The sequence below is a fragment of the Danio aesculapii genome, chromosome 22 (genome assembly GCF_903798145.1).
Source record: "Danio aesculapii chromosome 22, fDanAes4.1, whole genome shotgun sequence".
Lineage (NCBI taxonomy): Eukaryota > Metazoa > Chordata > Actinopteri > Cypriniformes > Danionidae > Danio > Danio aesculapii.
This window is the reverse complement of record NC_079456.1, coordinates 31,895,291-31,920,091: the sequence shown is the minus strand read 5'-3', so window position 1 is coordinate 31,920,091 and position 24,801 is coordinate 31,895,291. Positions and strand designations below refer to the sequence as shown.

The 24,801-nt window shown below is 38.1% G+C and overlaps 1 protein-coding gene across 1 annotated transcript; it reads right to left on the bottom strand.

Annotated features, from left to right (window-relative positions):
- Positions 1-2,685: 2,685 nt before the first annotated feature.
- gtpbp2b (GTP binding protein 2b) lies at positions 2,686-24,801 on the bottom strand. Its single transcript, XM_056447750.1, has 12 exons — positions 24,428-24,801; positions 23,213-23,239; positions 18,384-18,568; positions 16,330-16,435; positions 13,656-13,853; positions 13,364-13,538; positions 11,688-11,907; positions 11,184-11,319; positions 11,038-11,096; positions 9,297-9,468; positions 9,046-9,210; positions 2,686-8,192 (listed from the first exon to the last, which is right to left on the bottom strand). Exons 1-12 carry the CDS (start codon positions 24,611-24,613, stop codon positions 8,004-8,006), a joined length of 1,818 nt encoding a protein of 605 aa, XP_056303725.1. The 5' UTR covers positions 24,614-24,801; the 3' UTR covers positions 2,686-8,003.

Genomic DNA, 24,801 nt, shown 5'->3' with positions numbered 1-24,801 from the left:
GTCATACGCGCTCGAGGAAATGTCAAAGTAAAGCTGTACGGGTCGTTCACATATCATTTGAGAAGTACTTCTCACAAAACAGATGCTGTATACACATAAATACTTGTGTAGAAATGTTCATTACTAACCTTTCTATGAACAGTATTTGATTTATAGCTGCAGATCATTAATAGTGTGAAATAGCTCACTGTAACGTCTGCAGTTATGTATAATAAATAAATAAATGCAACATGTATGAACATGAGCAGCCCCTTACAGTCTTCGATATCTTACCAATAACAAAAAACTACACACAGCATACATTTAGTCCTTATTTGGGTTCAAAAGCAACACACAACACATAGCCCAGACCGTGCAAACCTCTCATCTGTATCTTTAATCTTCAGCAGCACATGTAACCTGTTAGAAAGTAATTCTGTCATTCCGAGTTCATAATAGTCTAAAAGGCGATGATAATAGTTAAACATGGCAGTTTGTTCCTGTTTTAGGTTGCTGAAAAAATCATTTGCTTTGTTTTTTTGGGGATTTTCCTTTGTTTTTTCACGCTTCACTCTCACGTTTGTCCATTTCTGAAAGGATCGGATGTCAGAAGCGCTTCAATAATAACATGCATGTTGTTATTATTATCAGCTCAAGAAGTTCGCTATTTAAAATATAGATGCACACGCAAGCGCAAGCGAGAAAGCGAAACTGCTTGCGCTTCAGATGGGCTCGTAAAAAACTAAGGGGCACAGGGTACATTCTGCTCTTCTTCTTGGGTTGTAGCTGTTCATCAAGACAACAACAAGGTTTGTTTGAGCTCAGGTCGACCATGCCTCGTTATTATATGTATATATTATTACCGTGTGATGTCTCAGCTGTGTATTTAAAAATGGCGCTTCTTTTGTTTTCATTCTCCTGGCTTGTTGCAGGAGCGAGTGACATATCTCTGTAAACCAATAGTGTTCAGCTGCGCATCTTGCTCTGCCTTTTGGTACCCTTTTGTTGTGCTAGGTACCCTTTGGAAAGGGTACCCAAAAAGTGGTATGATACAGTTCGATTTTTAGGTACCTTTTGACAGTGGAAACGGCCATTAAAGTGTATTGAACCGTACTGTACAACTCAGTGGAAACAGTATTTATACAATTATACAATAAAGGAACTTTCTGAGAGTTTGCACAAATTTAAAATGTGAGAGGATTTTTTAAATTTATTTTATTTTTTGGAATTTTTACCTTTAATGGATAGGACAGTATTGACAGGAAAGCGTGGGGAGCAGAGCGGGAAAGGATCGGCATTGGATCTCAAGGCAGGAATCAAACTTTGGTCACGGTGAGCACCGGTGTGCCATGTGTCGACACAGTAAGCCAGATAGATTTTGAGTTTTTAATAGAGGTGGGCCGTTATCTGCGTTAACATGCTGCGTTAATGCGAGACTCTTATCGGCGATAAAAAAATATCGCCGTTAATTTATTCTCAAAGTTGGGAGCTGGGTCTGTTCTACGCAAGCTATGATGACTTTTACCTTGATATTTTAGCGCGGATGTATACCTGGCCAAATTGCACTGTAGGTGGCGAGAACGAGTCTTCAAACCTGTGTGTATTCCTTCTGTGAAATCACCACATCAAACGTGATGTGCTAACATGGATGCAGTTCACTAGAGTGAATCAGATTAAAGTTAACTCCACATCTATCAGGCACCTGTAGAGTTGCGTTTGAGTAAAACATATACAAGTAAAATGAACCGGGTGCTTTTTAAAATGAATGACGGTAAATGAAATTCAAACCGGTGAGCCGTCTGACAAAAAAAGTGCCCTTCTGAATCAAATCAGCAGGATGCCCTTCTGGATCTTTCCCTTACTTCGAAGACACTACTGACTACATTTACATGGACATCTGTAATCTAGTTTTTCACCTTAATAGACAATAATATAATTAAGGTGTTTATATGAAGTGCTTTCATTTAAGAGTTTCATGAACTCATGAACATTTCATTCATGCCCCCGTGACAAACTGGGGTACTGGGTTATTGGACGCAAAAAAGGAGTGGTGAGAGTGTTATGGAATTTAATAATGCCGAATGGAAAGAAAAAACTTCCGCATTTCGTGATGTATGTGTGTGTGTGTGTGTGCGGTCCTTTACTGTCGGAAAATAAGACGAAAAGTCCTACATGGCGGTAATAGTTTGATTGCGGTGTTTACTTCAATAATGCCACTAATATATGCTCCACGTCTTAATACCATTTCTGTTTAGTTCAATTATGACTTTAGTCAGATTAAGGTAATCAAAAATTGCCGTTTTGAGCTTGTGTAACTAGGCCTACAGTTCAAAATTCATGTTTAGCTGAATAAACAGTAAACACAAGTACATCTTATTGAACATCATTTATTTTCATCACCAATTATCATAGTAGAACAGTTCCTCAAGCAGTTTGTGATGCATTTTGAAAACAGGAGATGAGCCCCTGGTCTAATGCGCCACCTGGCTTGAGAAACAAAGACTTACTTTTAGTAATTATTCGGGTAGCACACATATTCTAATTGCCTTTGGCAGAATTCAAATGAGCCAGTTTAATCTCGATTAATCTAGATTAATTCCAAGATTACAGTGAGATTAATCTAAATTTTAAAAAAAATCTATGCCCACCTATAGTTTTTAATAGAAATCAATAATATAACAAACAAGAGGTTCCACAAGAACAGTAATTCTTTATTATACTGTATAGGAACTAATAGCGAAGCAATAGACTAGTCAGGTTTTCAAGTCTTTTCTTTTAAAAGTACATGAAATGAAGATACATTCCAAACATCATAAGCCAACCAGCTGCACTTCAAACAATATGAATGATTCTTTTTGTAAGCACAGCATGCACTGTTGACCAAGAGCTGAATTTATGAAAAGAGATTGGGCTGCATTTATAAAACACAAGCAGAACTATTTGCTTTATGCAACATAGGCTCATTCTGAAAACGTAGCCCTGGAGATTGTAAATTATGTAACCAGAAGTACGTATGGCTGCATTTTGTTTTTACAATGATCGCTATGGAGCGGTACGACGCCGTTTCTTTTCGCGCTTACTTCTGTGTGGACAGCTTTCCCGATGTTACCAGTTTGTATAGTGGCTCACTGCGTACGTTAGCAGACTTGAGACGCTGAGAGGAGTTGACCATGATGACTGGGTTCGAGTCTAGTGAAGAACAGTTGCAAAAAGTGGGTAAGACAAAAACAAGCCAAAAAATAAAATAAACAAGTAAATAACAGGGTGAGAATGTGGTAAAATCTGAAAACGTGGTAAAAATCAGGCGAGGACTTTTCTTTATCTGGATTGCTTTTTAAAACTGCTGGTTGGGTTTAGGGAAGTGGGTGAGCGGGTCAGTCGGTGCTTCTGAAAACACTATTGGGTGGGTCGGTTGATCGGTCAGTCAGTCGACAGCGGCCTCTGGTGGATTTACACGAGAATGGCAGGTGTGAATGGCACTTGCGAGAAAAATTTGAGATCTGAAAAAGCATATACACAGCATCCTCTGGTGGATTAAAAAACTGCAAAAAAAAAAAAAACCCAAAAAAACCTACCCCCTGGGACATAGTTGGTACTCTAGAGAAATGTATATAGGGGTACGTTTTCAGAATGAGCCTGGTTGGTTTTATATGTACAAAAAACATACGTAAAACTATCCTTGACACAAAGGTTTATGTGGAAATCTGTGCAAGAATGGTTGTACCAGCAAATTACAATTGCAAATGTGTTCTGTTTAAGTTTCATGCAAGATGCCCAATACAGCTGAATAAAACTAGCTATATTTAGTTTAGTAACTTCAAATGGTACATTTATATCCATGATCAGTACATTCAATGTTTTTTAAATTGCACAAAATCTTGAATAGGAGTGCACACGGGTGAACAAGACACACAACACAATAATTATCTGGGTTCCTGTGCATGCCCAGGACAAATACTGATCACACAAAGCTGCCATAAATGTTCAGTTAACCCTGTAAGCCAGGGGTGGGCAAACTCGTTCCTGGAGGGCCGGTGTCCTGCATGGTTTAGCTCCAACACTTATTAAACACACCTGAAGATGCTAATCAGTGTCTTCAAGATCACTAGAAATCTATATGCAGGCGTGTTTGATTAGAGTCGTAGCTAAACTGTGCAGGACACCGGCCCTCCAGGACAGAGTTTGCCCACCCCTGCTGTAAGCCATCTGAAATGACCTAAGCCTTGCTAATATTTGCTAACATATATAAGTGTGCAATATGCACAATTGTTTTGGATTCATATCAGTGAAGACAAACATATGATTAGGCACAATTTAACCTAGATCACTACAACCCAGTCATGCCTGACTGATCCTACAACCCTAGAAGCTCCTGAATCTCCTTAGCTGGGTCACTCCTTATCTCCCTTTATTCAAAACAGGGGGCGATATTCTGTCATGTCAACAAACATGCACGGAAACAAAACCAAATGACATGAACAAAACGTGGATGGTTGTTTATAATGAAATTAAAGATAAAATATTTAACAATGCTGCATCTTGCTGATTAATACCTCTGACGGGCTACAGACTGTGTCCAAATGTTTTGGCTGTATCTCAGCTATAATTATTGGGTCAACGTTTTCTTTACAGGTCAGAATACACCAAGCCAATTGTTGGAATTGTTGAACATGTGTTAGGCTAGTTTGTTTGGTGTGTTCCACACATCACATCTCATCAGGTTAATGTTGGAGCGAGTTGGCCTGATTCAACATGAAGAATTGGCATCGGTGAAAGTGAGCGCTTTGGTTGTTGAATCAGAACATGACAACAAAAACTGAAGTGACGAAACCAAGCCAACAGGGAACAAGCAGAAGTAAAAAAAAAAATCTCATTCCAATCTCAAGTCAATTGGGTCAAAACTGTTTTAAGCTTGTCCACTTTCAACCACTTCCAGAGGTAATGTCAAAAATAGTTTAAAATCGGTTAATTTTTTAAAACTGACATGTCGTTGAATGCATTCGGACATCATACCAAGCTCCTTCGAAACTGAGAATTCTACTGGACATTACATCTGGGAAGAAATAGCACAAACCCTGGACAAAGATGAAACTTTGCCAGTCATTTGCTGAGGCAACTGGGGAGCAATCGGGGGTTCAGTCCCTTGCTCAAGGGCATCTTAGATGTGGGTACTAAAGGTAGAAGAAAGTGTTGTTTATTCACTTCTCCTCACCTACAACTCCTGCTGGTACTTGGAATAATACTTGTGTCCTTTGATTTACATTTCCGACTCTTTAACAATTAGTCCACAACTGTATGCATATGCTAAACCAGGGGTGTCCAAACCTGCTCCTGGAGGCCCAGTGTCCTGCAGAGATTAGCGCTTATCTTAAATAACATATCTAAACAAGCTAATCAGGTCTTGAGAACATAGTAGTCATGTGTGTTGGATCTGGTTCGAGTTATAATCGGGTCTTCAGAATATTCTAGTCCTGTGTGTCAGATCAGGGTCGAGCTTATAATTGGGTCTTCAGAATATTCTAGTCCTGTGTGTCAAATCAGGGTCGAGCTTATAATCAGGTCTTCAGAATGTTCTAGTCCTGTGTGTCGGATCTGGTTCAAGCTAAGGATCAGGTCTTCAGAATGTTCTAGTTCTGTGTGTCGGATCTGGTTCAAGCTAATAATCGAGTCTTCAGAATGTTCTAGTCCTGTGTGTCGAATCTGGTCCCAGCTAATAATCGAATCTTCAGAACATTCTAGTCCTGTGTGTCAGATCTGGTTCAAGCTAAAAATCAGGTCTTTAGAACATTCTAGTCCTGTGTGTCGGATCTGGTTCGAGCTAATAAGCGGGTCTTCAGAACGTTCTAGTCCTGTGTGTCGGTTCTGGTTCAAAACTAATAATCAAGTCTTCAGAACATTCCAGTCCTGTGTGTCGGATCTGGTTCAAGCTAATACTCAGGTCTTCAGAACATTCTAGTCCTGTGTGTCGGATCTGATTCAAGCTAATACTCAGGTCTTCAGAACATTCTAGTCCTGTGTGTCGGATCTGATTCAAGCTAATACTCAGGTCTTCAGAACATTCTAGTCCTGTGTGTCGGATCTGGTCCGAGTTAAAATCGGGTCTTCAGAATGTTCTAGTCCTGTGTGTCGGATCTGGTTCAAGCTAATAATCGAGTCTTCAGAACGTTCTAGTCCTGTATGTCGGATCTGGTTCAAGCTAATAATTGGGTCTTCAGAACGTTCTAGTCCTGTGAGTTGGATCTGGTTCAAGGTAATAATTGGGTCTTCAGAACGTTCTAGTCCTGTGTGTCGGATCTGGTTCAAGCTAATAATCAGGTCTTAAGAACATTCCAAACTTGTGTGTCCGATCTGGTTCGAGTTATAATCGGGTCTTCAGAATGTCCTGTGTGTCGGATCTGGTTCAAGCTAATAATTGGGTCTTCAGAATGTTCTAGTCCTGTGTGTCGGATCTGGTTCAAGCTAATAAGCGGGTCTTCAGAACATTTTAGTTCTGTGTGTCGGATCTGATTCAAGCTAATAATCAGGTCTTCAGAACATTCTAGTCCTGCTTGTCGGATCTGGTTCAAGCTAATATTCGAGTCCTGTGTGTCGAATCTTGTTCAAGTTAATAATCAGATCTTTAGAACATTCTAGTCTTGTGTGACGGATCTGGTTTAAGCTAATAAGCGGGTCTTCAGAACGTTCTAGTCCTGTTTGTCGTATCTGGTTCAAGCTAATAATCTGGTCTTCAGAATATTCTAGTCCTGTGTGTCAGATCAGGGTCGAGCTTATAATTGGGTCTTCAGAATATTCTAGTCCTGTGTGTCAAATCAGGGTCGAGCTTATAATCGGGTCTTCAGAATGTTCTAGTCCTGTGTGTCGGATCTGGTTCAAGCTAAGGATTAGGTCTTCAGAATGTTCTAGTTCTGTGTGTCAGATCTGGTTCAAGCTAATAATCGGGTCTTCAGAACATTGTAGTCTTGTGTGTCGGATCTGGTTCAAGCTAATAAGCGGGTCTTCAGAACGTTCTAGTCCTTCGTGTCGTATCTGGTTCAAGCTAATAATCTGGTCTCCAGAACATTCCAGTCATGTGTGTCGGATCTGGTTCAAGCTAATAATCAGGTCTTTAGAACATTCTAGTCCTCTGTGTCGGATCTGGTTCAAGCTAATAATCGGGTCTTTAGAACATTCTAGTCCTGTGTGTCAGATCTGGTTCAAGCTAATAATCGGGTCTTTAGAACATTCTAGTCCTGTGTGTCGGATCTGGTTCAAGCTAATAATTAGGTCTTTAGAACATTCTAGTCCTGTGTGTCGGATCTGGTTCAAGCTAATAATTAGGTCTTTAGAACATTCTAGTCCTGTGTGTCGGATCTGGTTCAAGCTAATAATTAGGTCTTTAGAACATTCTAGTCCTGTGTGTCAGATCTGGTTCAAGCTAAACTCTGCAAGATGTTGGCCCTACAGGTACAGGAATAAACACCCCTATGTTAAGCATTCACATCAAAAGACAAAGTGTACTTTGGGCTATACTAACATTTTTACTGTGCAAATCTTTCTCAGAATGAAACAAATCTAAAGTGCACCAGTTCTTCTGGGACAACACCATTTATTAAATACTACAGAAGATCTGAAGAATAATAATAAGAAGAACTGCTGTTAAAATAATTGCATCTCTCTGAAGCAGCCAGGAGTTGCTGCTGGAGAAATCTGCTCCAGATACCCAACTTAGCGACCCAAAATCCCACATGCTTCACTGAAGGTCAGCCGGCTTTGTCTTAAAATGGGAAGCACGCACATGTGCAAAAACAGGAGAGGTTTCCGAGCTTCATTACACACAGCAGACGTTAATCGGTAAATCACTGTAGCACAACCCTCCAAATGTCACAGGAACCGAGAGCACTTACGCACAGGCAAATTTGCAATTAATATAAGCAAATCTACACTCTGAGTGGAAATGAAAAGTGCACAATAAAACCAGGGGGTGCAAACTCAAGGCAAGAACAGGAAGGGTCCTTTTTCGATTTGTGGTGTCACTCCCGCCGTGTTTAAGTGAGGTTCTGGTTGTGGTTCTGATCAGGCACGAGGTTCTGGGTGGAGGGTAGAAGGTGCGTCACGTGTCCGATGCCTTTGGTCACCCCTTCTCTGAAGAGCAGTTTAGCTCCCACACGCAAATACTCAGGGTGCTTCAAGAATCTGAAACAAACAACGGCTCGCTCTCCGGTCCGCAGCTCCTCCTGGAGGACGAACACAGATACATTACTGTGATGATATGCACACAGCAACAGATTCTTACACAAAGGTAATGAAATCAGCAAGGTTAGTAAATAGGGATGTCCCGATCAGGTTTTTTTACCCTCGAGTTAGAGTCATTTGATTTTGAGTATCTACTGATAATGAAACCCAATCTGATACTTCTATAATACATTAAAAAAAAGAATAAAGCAGAGTGAAGAAAAAGATCCAGGATGTTCCTTATTTTTTATTTAATTCACCTTATTGTAACATTCAACAATTCTATTAACAAACAAAGCACTTATGTGAGGTAGCTTGAACAATCAAGTAATAAATAACATCAATTCTTCACTCTTGGACTTTAGTGCAACAGTAAATATAAAAACAAATAGCACCTCAACCTAAAATACCCGGCAGGCAATCCCAAGTTTACATATCTTACGGTTTGCTATGGCAATGCTATCTTCATCAACTTTATAATACCTCTAGATTGAAGACATACTCGCGATTTCCGCTTTAAGAAGCTTCCGTGTTCTACTTTGCCGGCATTTCACCAATACCATCAACAAAAGTGATGTCATGCTGCACACGTTGCTATTTCTGTGTGAAGTCAAGCAAGAAGTCTAGCTCTGTGCCACCACATAACTATAGATGTGTTAAAAAATAACGAGACTATATATTTATATACATGAATATTCAAGTCCTGATCGGGAGGTAACATCCGATTCTGATCGATCTGAAACTGCGTGATCGAGCACGATTTTTGATCATGTGATCGGATCTGGACATGCCTATTAGTAAATACATGATTACGGCCAAACAGTATCTCTTTGAGGTCAGGAAACAAATCCCCACCTTTCCAAGGAGGCACTCCACCGTGGCGGTCTGCCTGACATTTCCTATGTGCACCGTGACCTGGAAACCACGGCGGAAAGTCTTGGCGTGGAACAGGAGGACAATGGCGGCCTCAAACTGCCAGCAAATTGTAGGGTTCATTTTAGGACTCACCATGACCATTCCCTACAAAAACACAAATGCTTATTAAAACTCCTCTCATCACAAAGACATGGCTATGTAAAGACTTTTTGGTCATTTTAAGATCAGACCTTTCGGAGTAGCGAGCGATCAAAGTTTCCAAGTGCGAGTGTGGCGGCCTGTCCGGCCCTCAGGACGCGGCAGCCGGAGCGATTCCTATGAATACTGCACACCTTCAGCCTCAGAAACTTCCCATCATCAGTGGGACCAACAACTAGCCGATCTCCTTCACGACACACACCGCTGCGTGTGAATGGAAAGTCAATTAACATATATCATATTCCCATATTAACTTGAGAAGAGAAGTTTGTCGAGACAAATTGAATATTGATTTTTTTTTTTTCAAAGCCTTGAGGTGTGAAGGTTACACATGCCTTACGGTGCAGTCACATTAACTGCAGTTTGATGAACTCAAATGGTTCTCTCCAGGAGAAATCCAATCATTTCAATTGGATTGTGAGTAATTGGGAACTTCAAGAGAGGTATAAATATTCTCCCAGGCAGAATTCACAAGGGGTTCAAGTTGTTTGGTTTAGAAGTGACTTATAAATGAGCTGTGTTTCACACAGCCCGAAAAGTTAAACCAAACATTTAGATCGCCCCCTGGTGTCTGCCTGCAGTATAGCTTATAAACAAAGTACACTTCTCAAAATCCATATTTTCTATCATTTTTAATGCAGTGAAGTTATATGTGCAAGATGACTGTGACCAATTTGAATATTTTGGCTTTATTTTTGTTCCATAGAAGGATGTGGAGATGCACAATTAATTTTTTTACAGTTTATGAACTACCTCATTACATTGCTTTTGGCTCAATGTTTACAGAATATAATTTTGATGTTTTCAGGAATTTCATGGCTAGGGTGTTCTCTGAATTTGTCAGAATAATGGTGAGCACTTTTAAAGATGGTTAAAAGAGGTTCCTAAAGTGTTGGAAAGCATTTGATAATTATAAGACAAAACTTGTATGTGTTCCGGATGCTTGCAAAATTGATTTGAATTATTGCTAAGCTATGAAGTGGAGGAACTATGAAGTCCATTTGTATTCAAAAACACGGAAGTGAGTTAGCAATTTAACAGTTCCGGTTCCCTCGTTCCAGAGTCAATAGATTTTTAGAATGGGATTTCGGTTAAATCGCTTAAATAAGGTCCGTGGCTGACACAAACTCAAGATACTTTCATGTTTTATTCTATGACATAAAACACATCAGTTACATCACACTCTTGATTTTTTTAAATCAGTTACGCTTCTTTAAAAAGACGGTGGCTATCAAGTTGCTAAATGGGACTACAGGTGGTGTCGGAGACATTATACGTCATTGAGGGGTTGCTAAGCAGTTACTTCAATACATAAGCATTGCTAAGTTGTACATAAGTAGAAATAGTTCCCCTAAACATGAAAATTTTGTCATCATTTACTCACCCTTAACTTGTTTCAAACATGTTTGAGTTTCTTTTCTTCTCTTGAACACAATGGAAGATACAGTATAGTAAAGCAAGCTGTAAACCTAGACTTCTATAATATCTGTTTTTCCTGCTATAAAAGTAAATGGTTACAGGTATTTAGTCCTCACAATTGTGCAGAAAAAGAGTTACGGCGTTGTTATGTGGTTGCTAAGATGATTGCTATGCTTTCATAAAGTGTGGTTGCAAGTGCTTTGGTAGACGGTTGCCAGAAACTTGCTACAGAGATCATTTGCTATGGTGCTGTTGTGTGCCGAGTCGATGGTTTTGCAGGCCGGTTCTTGGTTTTTCTAGGTGGTTTCTAGGGAGTTATTAAACAGCCAGACAGACAAACACATTTGGACTGACCTGTACAGAGTTCCACCAACAACCGTCCCCACATCAGGAACACTGTAAATCTCATCAACCTGTAAGAACACAATGATTTCACATAATGCGATGCTAGAATTGAGACAATAACTAAATGTTGTCGAATGAATGTTGAGCGTGTGTACCTGGAACTCTGTGAGCTGCTGCATAAGCTCCTCTTGCTCTTTGCTGTTGCTCAATGGAGGAAGAATGTTGAAGAAGACCTTCAGAAGGTCCAGATTCTCCCCTGATACGCTGGAGAGTGTGAAGATGGGTGTCACGCTGTGGGAAAGTAGATACATCATTACACACACACACAAACTATTAGCGCTGGGTTGCTTAATAGGGTATTTAAGTAGTTTGCATATTTGTGTGTTAAAGGTACAAGGCTCATGGTAAGCAATAAGAAAAAAAAAGTTTATATATATATGAATATAAAAACAACAACTATAAGCAAGTAATATATTTAGGCCCCCTGCATTTTAATAGGCTTCAAGGAACAGTCAATGTCATAACCATCAGATGTGTTTTTATGTGTGAAATAATTGATAATAGACAATAAAAACTGCACATCCTTACTAAGATTGTAAGCGTACTTCAAAGGGAGGAAATAAAAGTGTATAATAACCTGTCGTTTCGCACACATGTACCTGGAGGATTGTGCGAACTGCTGTGCAGCGGTGACTGCATCATCAGGGTTTGCCACCACCATGGGGATCTTGTTACAGCCGGGCTGTTTGAGGACTCTCTCTAGCTGACGGACCGTTTTCTCCACTGTGCTTTTGCCACAGAGGTCCACTTTACTCACCACAATGAAAATGGGCACCTTTAGTGCCATCGCTAAACCCAGGTGCTCCCTAGTTGTGCCAGCTGGGGGAATTGAACAATCGAAGTTTTTAAATCACATTCACATCTTTTAAATCAATATAGAGTGGAGATCAAAATTAAAGCACAACCTACAATTTCCCTTAACTTTCAGAGCACTGCTTGTGTAACCCACCGGTCCAACACCACCGGTCCTACCTGTACAGCACTTCACTAGCTGGTCTACACTCGACCCCCTAAACTTCACTCCCATCCGGGTCACGGCACCAATGTAACCCACTAGTCCTACACCACCCACTCGCTCCAAACTAAAATTGAACAAATGATTCTTATCATGGGAGGTGGTTGCTCTAACGAGGAGGCTAGTGCTGATGATACACAGGGCAACTTTTTGAGCAATGTTGCTGGGCAACTTTGGGTAATTATGCCATAATAGGCAATGAGGAGAGACACAGGCTAACTAATTAGGGCAATGGGCTACAGATACAATACTGTTGTCTATTCTTAATGGGGAAAATAGCCAAGCAACATCGCTCTGCAAAATTTCCCAAAAAGTTATTTTGTATATCATTGGCATAAAGACCGCGGCCCTTAGCATCTGTCACTAGAGCACCTTTTAAAATCAGGGGAGTGGGGTTTTCATTACACTTGGTTCTATTTGAAGTTATCCTAAAACACTTTAGTTATAAAAGTCAAATTTATTCATTTGGGTCTAATAAGAAACAGCATATTTCAGTGTGAATTTGGTCAATGTAAATAGCTTGAAACAAACCGAAACTTGACAGGTCAGCTGCATTAGTTACGTGACTGCATGTATGCGCTCAGATCCACTCATTTCATGAATGAACAGCTCATTGCAGCAGATTATAACTACATTTATCAAGTTTATGTTTGTGTCAAGCTATAGGCAACCAACAATTCATGGTTTATTTACATTGACGATATTAACACTGGTATGTTCATAATCAAACTGGAGAAAAAACTGAGAAAAACTCAACCCAAAGTATGTAAATTCACTAAAAGTTGGTGGAGGAAGTGTCATGGTTTGGATGATGCTGTAACTTACAGAAATATTTGTTGCTGATATCTAATTCTGCGCTCAGCAATTAAGCTGGATCAGCAGCAAATCAACATTGCATGGCCCAAGGCATTGAAATGAATGGGTTTCATAGCGCAACACTTTCCGCGTCCAGTGTGAAAGCCGCTTAACACCCCATAGTGACTACAGCTGGAGGGAGAGTAAAACGTACTGAATACTGCTGGGCATTACAGTGCTACATTGCCTTTTTTAACTCATATTTTCATCTGTTTTGCCAAAAAAACAAAAACATAATTTTCAGCCGATCATTTTTGGCAGTTTTTGATGTAGTCCATTTGTTATTTTCCAAAACACTGTTTAACTAGCATGTTGTATCCACACATAAAATTCATTAAGTGTTTAAACAATGAAGAGTACTCCTATTTTGATCTCCACTGTAAATGCATATTCATAAATACCAACCAATGCCAGTATTGGCTCCCACCACCAGCATTGCAAAGTCCGGGCAGTAGCTCGTCAGGCCAAATATGGTGGTCTTCAAGTACTTATAATGACCAGCCAAATCAATAAAAGTGATCATCTTGGAAGAGCTTTCACAAATCTCCTCTGCTGTTCGGGAGTCGCTGTAGTTTACAACCTAAAAAAATGAAAAACAACTTACATGTTAGCATGAAGAAGGTTGTTGGCTGAAATCCCAAATTAATTCCATACTGAAAGCGGATCAAAAATGAAAGATCTGGAATATTTGTCTGACCTCTCCTTTGCTGTTGAAGCCTAGGATCTCGAAACTGATGCTGGATGTCCGTCCGGTCTGAATCTCATGCAAGTGTCTGAAGAGGTTGAGTCTTGCTCTGCCACGTCCGTTATCCAGCTCACCTTGAGTTAAAACCCCCAGCAGAGTCGACTTTCCTGAGTCCACATTACCCAGAACAGCCACACGAAGATCCAGGAACTACAAACACAAGCACATGCATTAGTAAAATATATTACATTAAAGTTGGTCGATAAAAGCAAAGACTATGTAAATCTTACATGAAAATACAAAATATGAAAATGTCATGTTCATATGAAATACTTGTTTTGATTTGTAATTGTGAAAATTACGAGCAATTTACGAAATGTATGCAATTGTTTCTACACCCATTTTTTCAGTGCAGTTTTGTGTTCATTCATTCATTCATTTTCTTTATGTCTTAGCCTATTTATTAATCTGGGGTCGCCACAGCGGAATGAACCGCCAACTTATCCAGCACATGTTTTACGCAGTGGGTGCCCTTCCAGCTGCAACCCATAACTGGGAAACATCCATACACACTCATTCACACACATACACAGCGGACAATTAAGCCAAAGACTATAGTATACACAAGACATGTCACTCATATACTTTTGAATGGGGAAAAGTGTAACTGTCAGTATGGTGAATGAAGCCCCACCTTCTAGTACAAAAACCAATCAGCGATCACTATATGGTGAATAAAGCCCGCCTTCTAGTACAGGAACCAATCAGCGATCACTATATGGTGAATAAAGCCCGCCTTCTAGTACAGGAACCAATCAGCGATCACTATATGGTGAATAAAGCCTGCCTTCTAGTACAGGAACCAATCAGCGATCACTATATAGTAAATAAAGCCCGCCTGCTAAAGTGTTGCTAGGTGGTTGCTAAGGTGTTGCTAGGGTATTCTGAGTGGTTGCTAAGGCGTTGCTAGGCAGTTGCTATGGTGCTCTAGGTCATTGCTAAGTTGTTGCTAGGTGGTTGCTAGGATTTTCTGAGTGGTTGCTAGGTGGTTGCTAAGGTGTTGCTAGGCGGTTGCTAAGGTGTTTTGTAAGTCGGATCAGTTGGAATCGGATCAGGTATTTATACATGCTTACAAAAAGAAGGTTAATAAAAAACTAGTATCAAGAATTTATTCCTGTCTGACATTAACAAAGAAACACCCAACAATGTATATAAAACAGAAATGGGAGAGGAAAGCCAATATAATAATAACAAATGAGAAACTGTTAACTATTTGGGAAACACAGATGATCACAATTAAATCAGATTCATGGAGGGAATTTATTTGGAAAAATGTAATCAGGTTCTTAATAACACCTAAAACAAAATACTTTCAAACAAGAGATCAAAAAAATGCTGATTACTGGAGAAAATGTGGAAATGTATTGGCAGATTATTTCAACATATTTTGGGATTGTAATATTATACACACCTATTGGCAAGATTTAAATAAAGAGATAAATGCAATAATGGGATTAAATCTGGAATGTAATTTTACAACTATGTACCTGGGAGTTTACTCTGCAGAAATACCAAAAATTATGTATATATTCTTAATAGACTACTAATAACTAGCAAAAAGGCAATTGCAAAGAAATGGCTCAAGCAAGATCCTCCATCTGTAGGCGAATGGTATGATATTGTTAAAGAGGTGTATGACATGGAAGTACTGCCATTTTTCTTGAGACAACAAGCCTATAAAATTTATGCATACTGGGGTAAATGGTTAAGAAGAAATTTATTGTTTTAATTTTATTGTGGTGCTTTTACTTTATATATGTTTGGAGCCTGTTGATCTCTGACATGTAACCCTTAACAAAAATTTATACAGCAACATTTTATCAATGCTAAATACGAATGTAAACAAGATTGTGTTCGGTGACCTTTGACTCTTTGTAACGAATGTGGTAGATTACCATTCATCCGTCCACCAGAGGGAGCTCTCTCCCGAATATTGACTGGGTACTTCCTCTGTGGTACTTCTTGGTAGCCACCATATATAAGCACACTGTTTATGTCTGTTCTTTGCGAAGTATTGCCAGTTCCACTGACTTACCAAGCGGTTTCCTACTGTTGTGTTTGCCATTGTGTTATGACCTTTTTGCCTGCTTTTTGGATTTTGGACTCTGCCTTGTTTGCTTTTTTCGGACTGCCTCTTTGTTTGCTTGACTTAGCCTGGTTTCGGATTACGATTCTGCCTTTGTTTTATGTTCGCTGTTTACTTAATAAACCTCCAGCGTTTGGATTCAATCAGCCTCCATGTCTTCACCTATGGCTCCCTAACACTCTTGTATTGTATGTCTTTTTTGTTTCCATGTTCCTTTTAAAATGTCTGTCTGTTTTTTTTATTGCTGTTTTGTTTGTTTTTTTCTAAACTGATTTGAAAAAGGAAAAACAATTAAATCTAAAAAAATTAAAATTTAGTTGTCCCAATAAAATCTCCAAAAAAATAATTTAATTAAAAAACATTAAAAAGTTCATTTATTTTCAAACTTATTCTAACAAAAACCTCCAATAATGTAAACGTATAAAACATTTTGTTTTATCGTCATCGTATATTCAAACTAAATGTTCTTTTTAATTTTTTTAAACTAAAAACTGTCACATGACTGACCCAGCAACTAAAACTAAAGTATCAGAAGCTAACCTGCTGGTCATCTGGAACTTTCCGCACAAGAACTTCAGCGATTTTTCTCCTGGCTCTGTCGCAGTCCACCTCCCTCTCTCTCAGAAGCGTAATATCAGCCCCAACCCTGCACAGAATCACAAAACCTTACCAATACAACACACAACATGCTAAAGGAACCCATTTTCTAACACACTGACTACGTTTACATGGACATCAGTGATCTAATGATTTGCCTTAATCTGAATAAGACAATAATATGATGAAGGAGTTTACATGAGTTGCTTTTTGAATGTTGCTTTCATGATCCCGTTTTACATGTTATAGCCTTAGACTGTAAAATATATGGACGGAGTATCCGTGACGTCACCCATAGGTTTCTGAACACTGCAAAAGAAGCTACAAGTAGGCGCGGCCAACCGTCGCCATTTTGTTCACGCGTCATCGCACCCACGGCGGGATACCAAACAAGGGCAAAGAGGCGGAGAATGAGCGGAGCTACAGACACCTGCTGGCACTTTGCTTAGACCTAGCAGACAGATTTTACTTTGGAAGAAACGCTTGATACTTCATTACCTGCGACTCGTTTGTGTTCTGACCACATGTGCTTAGCTGTACACAATATCAATAAATTGTTTAGACTTTTAAAAACACTGTAGTAATACACTGAGCCACTAAGGATTGTTCTTATGACGTTTTTCTACAGGAGGAAAATGCGAATTACTTCCAAACACTTCAAGTATAGTCTGTGTTAGTAAATGCAAGACTATTGATGAACTCCAGCATAACACTGTATGATAACGCTTCAGATGACTGTTCTAGAGCCTACAGCTAAACAATCTGTCACATTCTGGAGTGCTTTACGGGTCTAAAGAAAAATATTAATGATAAATGATCTTAAATAAAACAAATACATTTATAGAGATGGTATACAAGTATATAACTTTACTCACATGGGAAACGAGGCCACGTGAATGGTTTGTGAGCACAATTAAGTGCACACAGCATCTCATATCATCTGATAATTGTAAGAAATAATCCCAAAAGGCAACTGACTGTGTAAAGCCACATTAAACAACACAAAAATACGATGAATATGCCAAGATCAGTGGCTAATCTGCCGGATTCAGCTGAGGTGAAGTGACGGCGAGCAGCGAGACCTAGCTGTCACTCAAGTGGCCACGCCCTTATTTATGCAAACTTAATATAACCTAAAATAAAGGAAATGGATGAGTTATAAAAAAATTCACCCCTCTCACAGTTGTCATGGAGGGTAATAATAGCTATATGAACCAAAATCGTTCTTTGTACCAGGCTGTAAACACCTTTTTTTCTGTTGTAAAGTTGGCCATTCTAACAGTGGGCTCAATTGCAACTTGCTCTATTATGGAGCCAGGACTAGCGGAATTTTGATGAATTGCAGTTTCAGTTACTTCCGTATTGGCTTCCCGAGGGAGAGCGGGAGGTTGCCGCTTGGTTATAGCACATTGCATCACCACGCTATCCACGTTTCCTCCGGAATTTCATGTAATTTTGGGTGTTTCATTTTTCGACTTTAACTGCATGAGTTTTAAACTGATATTTCATTCATGCCCCTGTGACAAACTGAGGTATTGGATGCGAGTATGAAGTAAGAACTGGTGGAAGAGTGTTGTTTTAATAGAATTTGATAGCACAGGATGAATGGGAAAAAAAAATTCTGCATTTTACGATCCGGGTGCCTGTGGTGTTTGTGACTTGGTAGTTGCAGAGAACAGTGTCAAACAGCTGTGTGTGTATGGACGATCTTGTCGCAAAATGCAGCAAAAAGCCTACACGACGGTAATAGTTTGATTGCGGTGTTTACATGTCTGTACTGCACTTCAATAATGCCACAAATCTGCATACTCCACATGTCCTAATTCCATTTCTGTTTAGTTTATTATGACTTTAGTCGGCTTAAGGTAATCAAAAATCGCTGTTTACATGGTAGACTCCTAATCAGAGTATTGCCTTATTCATATCAAAATCTGATTGGTGTCCATGTAAACATACACACTGACAACACCACACGACGTACTAAACACAGCTCGTACTTCTCTGCCATTCTGCGAAGGGTCTTTAGCGAAGCTTTCATATCTTCTTCAGTAAGTCCAACCAGCAGACCATTATCCTCCACCCCAATCTGATACACAGCCTCCCCTCGGCCCTCCTGAAGACGCCATTTCAGCTGTGTGGCCAAATGCTCGAACCGATACTGCGTGGGGTTAACCAGCTTCAACTGAGGGGAGAATTCATATGCCAATAAACAATGTGAGTTGAACTTCATATTACAGTTTTTCTCAGTCGCTTTGGTATATCTCTCAGATCAGAATTGAAATTTGCAAAACATTAAGTGCATTTCTCAAAACTGTGCGTACAAATAGCAAAACACAGTGGATTTCCTGCAAAAGCCTTGCTCAAAATCCTTAGTTCACCCCTCAAAACTACATTTCTGTCAATGATTGTGTCATTGTTGTCAGAATGACAAGTCCTGCAGTCATTGTGTATGGATAAGACAGTCAAATTACTTAGTCATGTTGTCAATATAACAGTGTACTCTGTAGGGCTGTTCTGATGTAAACTATGGCAATTTTTTATATATTTTTTTTGCTGTTTGTACTGTAATTTTTGACACATCATGTGATTGTGATACAGAAAGAAGAAAAAAGACAGCACCACAGAGCACAAAGAAAAAACAAACAGAAGTAGAAATGTGAACATAGGACAATCTCCTTTCAGATACGTCTTTATTTTAAAAATGCCAAGATTCACCTGCGAGAAATTGACCAATTCAAGACAGATTTAGAACAAAAAGCCTAATGGAAATGTATAGAAAATTACATAATGACAAAATATTATGACAACTTGTTCAGACATTTTGCATGTAAAGACTTATGCCATGAACAAAGGATTAAATGTTGTGGGGGGTGAGACTATTCAACAGAGACCAAAATAATACATTTTGATCAACATGACATAAGCAAGTGATAATGTAGGAAACATCAGAGAATTGTACCTAATCATTAGCATGGAGGTATGCAAGCATTTGCAACTTGTTCAAAGAAATGCGAAATGTGCACAAGTGACACGATGATGTGAAGATTGAACAGGTAGTTATGAAAATTTCAATTCTGATCTGAGAAATTGGACCAAAGCAACTGAGAAAACAGTAATATAAAGTGTGTTCACACTTGAAGTTTGATTCTGTTGGTCCAGACCAAAAAATAAATTTACTTAGTGTTGTTCTTAATGGCATTTTTACAGGGACAGTTCACCCAAAAATGAAAAACTGATCTCCCTCAAGTGGTTTCCAAACCTTTTGTTTGTTTCTTCTGTTGAAAACAAAAAGTGATACTATGGAAGTCAACGGTTACAGGTTTCCAGCTGTCTTCAAAAAAATCTTCTTTTGTGTTTAACGGAAGAAAGAAAGTCAAACAGGTTTGGAACAAGTGAAGGGTGAGAAAACGACAGAATTTTCATTTTAGGGTGAGCTATCCCTTTAAGATTCAAAACAATGTATATATGACGTACATTTTGTGAAATGTAATGCGCTAAAAAACACTTGCGTTTGTGTTGTACGAAACGTGTAAATGTGTAAAAACACTAAAAAAACACTGCTGCAAGAAGCACATTTTTATTGCTAGTGTTGAACAGTATACTAAACTGGTATGCTTCAGCATTATGTCCTTTTCGTATCATTTTTCTCATATGAGATATGTTTATATAGATATATTTATATTTGAATATTGGAAACATAGATGTTTACAATATTAGAAATGTATTATTAGAAATGTTTGATTCAATAAAAATAAATTCCAGATATCAGACGTTTTAAAAATGTATATAAATGACAACCTTAAAAAACGAAAACTATAAGATTCAAATAAACATTTTTAGACTATATCATTATTATTTAATATATTACATAGTTATTATAACATATAATCTTTTGAGATTTTTTAATAACCTATTTAAGTTATTTATGTTTTAACAAGATCTGTTTCATTCAAGTCATCTTACTGCATGTGCAAACTATGATTTGATGTAGAATAAAATCAAGACTAAGAGCATTTATATACTGCTACTCTCTGATTATTTGAAGTGGTTCTTTTGATCTTTACTTGTAAGTCACTTTGAATGAGTAAAAGTAAATGAAGATATTCAATTGTTTCCATATAAAAGGTACAAAATGTTGAACAACTCCTTTATTACAATACCTATGAAAATAAAAATGACTGGAAAGGCAAAGTGATTTTATGAGTAATTTCCATATTAAACAAGAATCATCATTTAAAAGTATATGTTTAAAGAAACTCATAAACATTAATTATTAAGTTCTAACTAGATATTAAAGTTTGAGGACAAACTTTATGGTGGCTTGAAAAGCCGAGTCTGAATTAGCATGTTACTAGCATGAATTAGCAAGTAACTAGCATGATTCTAACATAAATTAGCATGTAACTAGCATGATTCTAGCATGAATTAGCATGTTTCTAGCATGAATTAGCATGTTACTAGCATGTTTCTAGCATGAATTAGCATGATTCTAGCATGAATTAGCAAGTAACTAGCATGATTCTAACATAAATTAGCATGTAACTAGCATGATTCTAGCATGAATTAGCATGTTTCTAGCATGAATTAGCATGTTACTAGCATGTTTCTAGCATGAATTAGCATGATTCTAGCATGAATTAGCATGTTACTAGCATGTTTCTAGCATGAGTTAGCATGTTACTAGCATGTTTCTAGCATGAATTAGCATGTTACTAGCATGATTCTAGCATGAATTAGCATGTTACTAGCATGTTTCTAGCATGAATTAGCATGTTACTAGCATGATTCTAGCATGAATTAGCATGTTATTAGCATGATTCTAGCATGAATTAGCATGTTATTAGCATGATTCTAGCATGAATTAGCATGTTACTAGCATGATTCTAGCATGAATTAGCATGTTACTAGCATGTATCTAGCATGAATTAGCATGTTACTAGCATGATTCTAGCATGAATTAGCATGTTATTAGCATGATTCTAGCATGAATTAGCATGTTACTAGCATGATTCTAGCATGAATTAGCATGTTACTAGCATGATTCTAGCATGAATTAGCATGTTACTAGCATGATTCTAGCATGGATTAGCATGATTCTAGCATGAATTAGCATGTTACTAGCATGTTTCTAGCATGAATTAGCATGTTATTAGCATGATTCTAGCATGAATTAGCATGTTACTAGCATGATTCTAGCATGAATTAGCATGTTACTAGCATGTTTCTAGCATGAATTAGCATGTTACTAGCATGATTCTAGCATGAATTAGCATGTTACTAACATGTTTCTAGCATGAATTAGCATGTTACTAGCATGTTTCTAGCATGAATTAGCATGTTATTAGCATGATTCTACCATGAATTAGCATGTTTCTAGCATGAATTAGCATGTTACTAGCATGTTTCTAGCATGAATTAGCATGTTACTAGCATGATTCTAGCATGAATTAGCATGTTACTAGCATGATTCTAGCATGAATTAGCATGTTACTAGCATGATTCTAGCATGAATTAGCATGTTACTAGCATGATTCTAGCATGGATTAGCATGTTACTAGCATGATTCTAGCATGAATTAGCATGTTACTAGCATGATTCTAGCATGGATTAGCATGTTACTAGCATGATTCTAGCATGTTACTAGCATGTTTCTAGCATGAATTTGCATGTTACTAGCATGTTTCTAGCATGAATTAGCATGTTGTTAGCATGATTCTAGCATGAATTAGCATGTTTCTAGCATGAATTAGCATGTAACTAGCATGATTCTAGCATTAATTAGCATGTAACTAGCATGTTACTAGCATGATTCTAGCATGAATCAGCTTGTTTCTAGCATGAATTAGCATGTTGTTAGCATGATTCTAGCATGAATTAGCATGTTACTAGCATGACTAGCATGTCACTATCGTGTTGCTAGCACCTTTCTAGCAAGATTAGCATGTCAGTAGGATGTTAAAACTGTTAGTGTGTGTTAGAATAGCTAGTCACAGTCTATGGGACAGTTGCTAGGGTGCTGAAATTGGTTGCTAGGGAGTGGCTAGTAAGTTTAAAGGTAATCAGTGATTGGCTGCTGGCTAGACTGAGTTGAATGAGGCCAGACTCTAGTCTGTAGGACAGTCTGATGCAGAGTTATGAGCTCACAAAGGTTGATCCAATGTTAAGTAAATGGGAGTCTTTTACAATGGAAGTCTATGGGACAGTTGCTAGGGTGCTGTAAGTGGTTGCTAGGGAGTGGCTAGTAAGTTAAAAGTCATGTGTTATTGGCTGCTGGCTAGACTGAGTTAAATGAGTCCAGTTAGAAGTCTGTAGGACAGTCTGATGCAGAGTTATGAGCTCACAAAGTTTGACCCAATGTTAAGTCAATGGGACTTTTGGGATTTTTCTGGGTCGTTTTTCGGAAAACCCAAGGTCGGATCAGTTAGAAAAGATATAGCAACCCGAGTCAGACCAGTTTGAAGGTTTGACGAAAGTTTGAAGTATGTAGCTTGAAAGGCCTAGGAGGAGATACACTTAGAAATTAGTCTCAGAAGAATAAGAAGAAGAAGAAGAAGAAGAAGAAGAAGAATAAGTTTAAGATAGATAACAATATGCTGGCTTTTCAAGCCACCATAATTAAGTGAACAGATTTGAAATGGAATTATGAGGAGAGAAAACAGTGTTCTGTCCTTTTTCTAATCACAGATTTCGATGTTTTGTGTTCAGTTAGTTTAGAAGTCTTTGGTTTGTGTTGGATTCATATTTTAGTCGAACCACATTGTTATTGCCCAAGTAAGTACACCAAGTGTGAACACACTCTTTGTCAGATTGTGATTGTGAGATTTACCTTGTATTCAATATTTCCCTCTTCAGCCTAAAGATATATGGGGAAAAGACAATCAATTAAAATATGCATTATATATAATTGAACACAAAAACAGCCCACTCAAAAAATATTTTGCTGTCTAAAAATACTACCTATAATTATTACTATCTAATACTACCTACTATTATTTAGTATAACATGTCTTAAGTTTTTCCCAGAACTGGGTTGCGGCTGGAAGAGCATCAGCTGCGTAAAACATATGCTGGATAAATTGACAGTTCGTTCCCTTGTGGCCCAGATTAATAAAGAGACTAAGCCGAAAAGAAAATGAATGAATGGATGTCTTAAGTTTTTTCAAGGTTTTACAATAACTCAAACCCCAATAGCCAAAACTTACAGGTTTAAAGAAATATAAAAAAGAAATAAATAATAATCATAAAAAAATTATATTAATAAAATAAAAATTAAATCTTATCAAACACCAATTGCCTATATTATTGAAATAATACAATATATCTAACAAACCTATCTGGAATGGAAAATGTGTTGTAATGTTAATTCTTACAAAAAAAAAACATCCTATTACTGCATCTGTATTAATATTACTAGCCACCTATCAAAAAAATAATAATAATTAAACTGTGTTACTCAATGTTGTGTGGTTTTAAACCTTTGTGTGTTTCTTTTTTCCTGTTGAACACAAAAAAGTTGATATTTTGAAGACAGCTGAAAACCTGTCACCATTGACTTCCATAGTAGGAAAAATAAATACTATGGAAGTCAATGGTTACAGGTTTTCAGTTTTCTTCAAAAAATACTTTTTGAATATACAATTATGTGTCCAACAGAAGTCATTCAAATAGGTTTTAAACAAGTGAACTTTCAGGTTTTTAAAGTGTTTTAGGTGAGTAAACGATGACAGCATTTTCATTTCAAGCAGATATTCTGATAAATTACTATTCACTAATATTCTACTATTCTGTTTTCACAGTAACAAAGCTGGCTACGGCTACCTGTACAATATTTTGGCAAGGTTTTCAGCATTTAAACGCATTTCGCTTGTTACACGTTAATATATCTGTTACTAATGTTATAACTAACTATAAAAATATGTGTAACGCATAACACTGACAACGAAAATCGTGTTACAGCTGACATTGCGTTTATAAATACACACACAGAGGGAATAATAATCGGCCGGCTAACGTTAGCATCCGCAAACATCTATTTATTTACCTCCGGCGGGAGAAACGGCGGGGGCTCGTTGACCTTCTTGCCCCTCCGTCTCTTGCCTCTTTTGCCTCTTCTGGTGCGGGATTTCTTCTTTGGTGCGGTTTCTGTCCCGCTTTCAGCTGCTTTCTGCGGACTGCTCGGTTTGGCTGCAGACTTGATGCTGCAATGGTTTGCAACCTGCACATCCATAGCTCGCTCGCTCGAAGGGATATTTTAAAAGACTACGGTTCTAGGCTAAAGTATTATAGCTATACTTATTCTTCGAAAATGCAGTTCTCTGTTATAAACAAGGACAACGCATTTTTTTTCCAAGTTATTTACTATTGCACTGAGATATACGCGGTCCGGGAGCCATGACAGCAGCTACATCCTCAGTG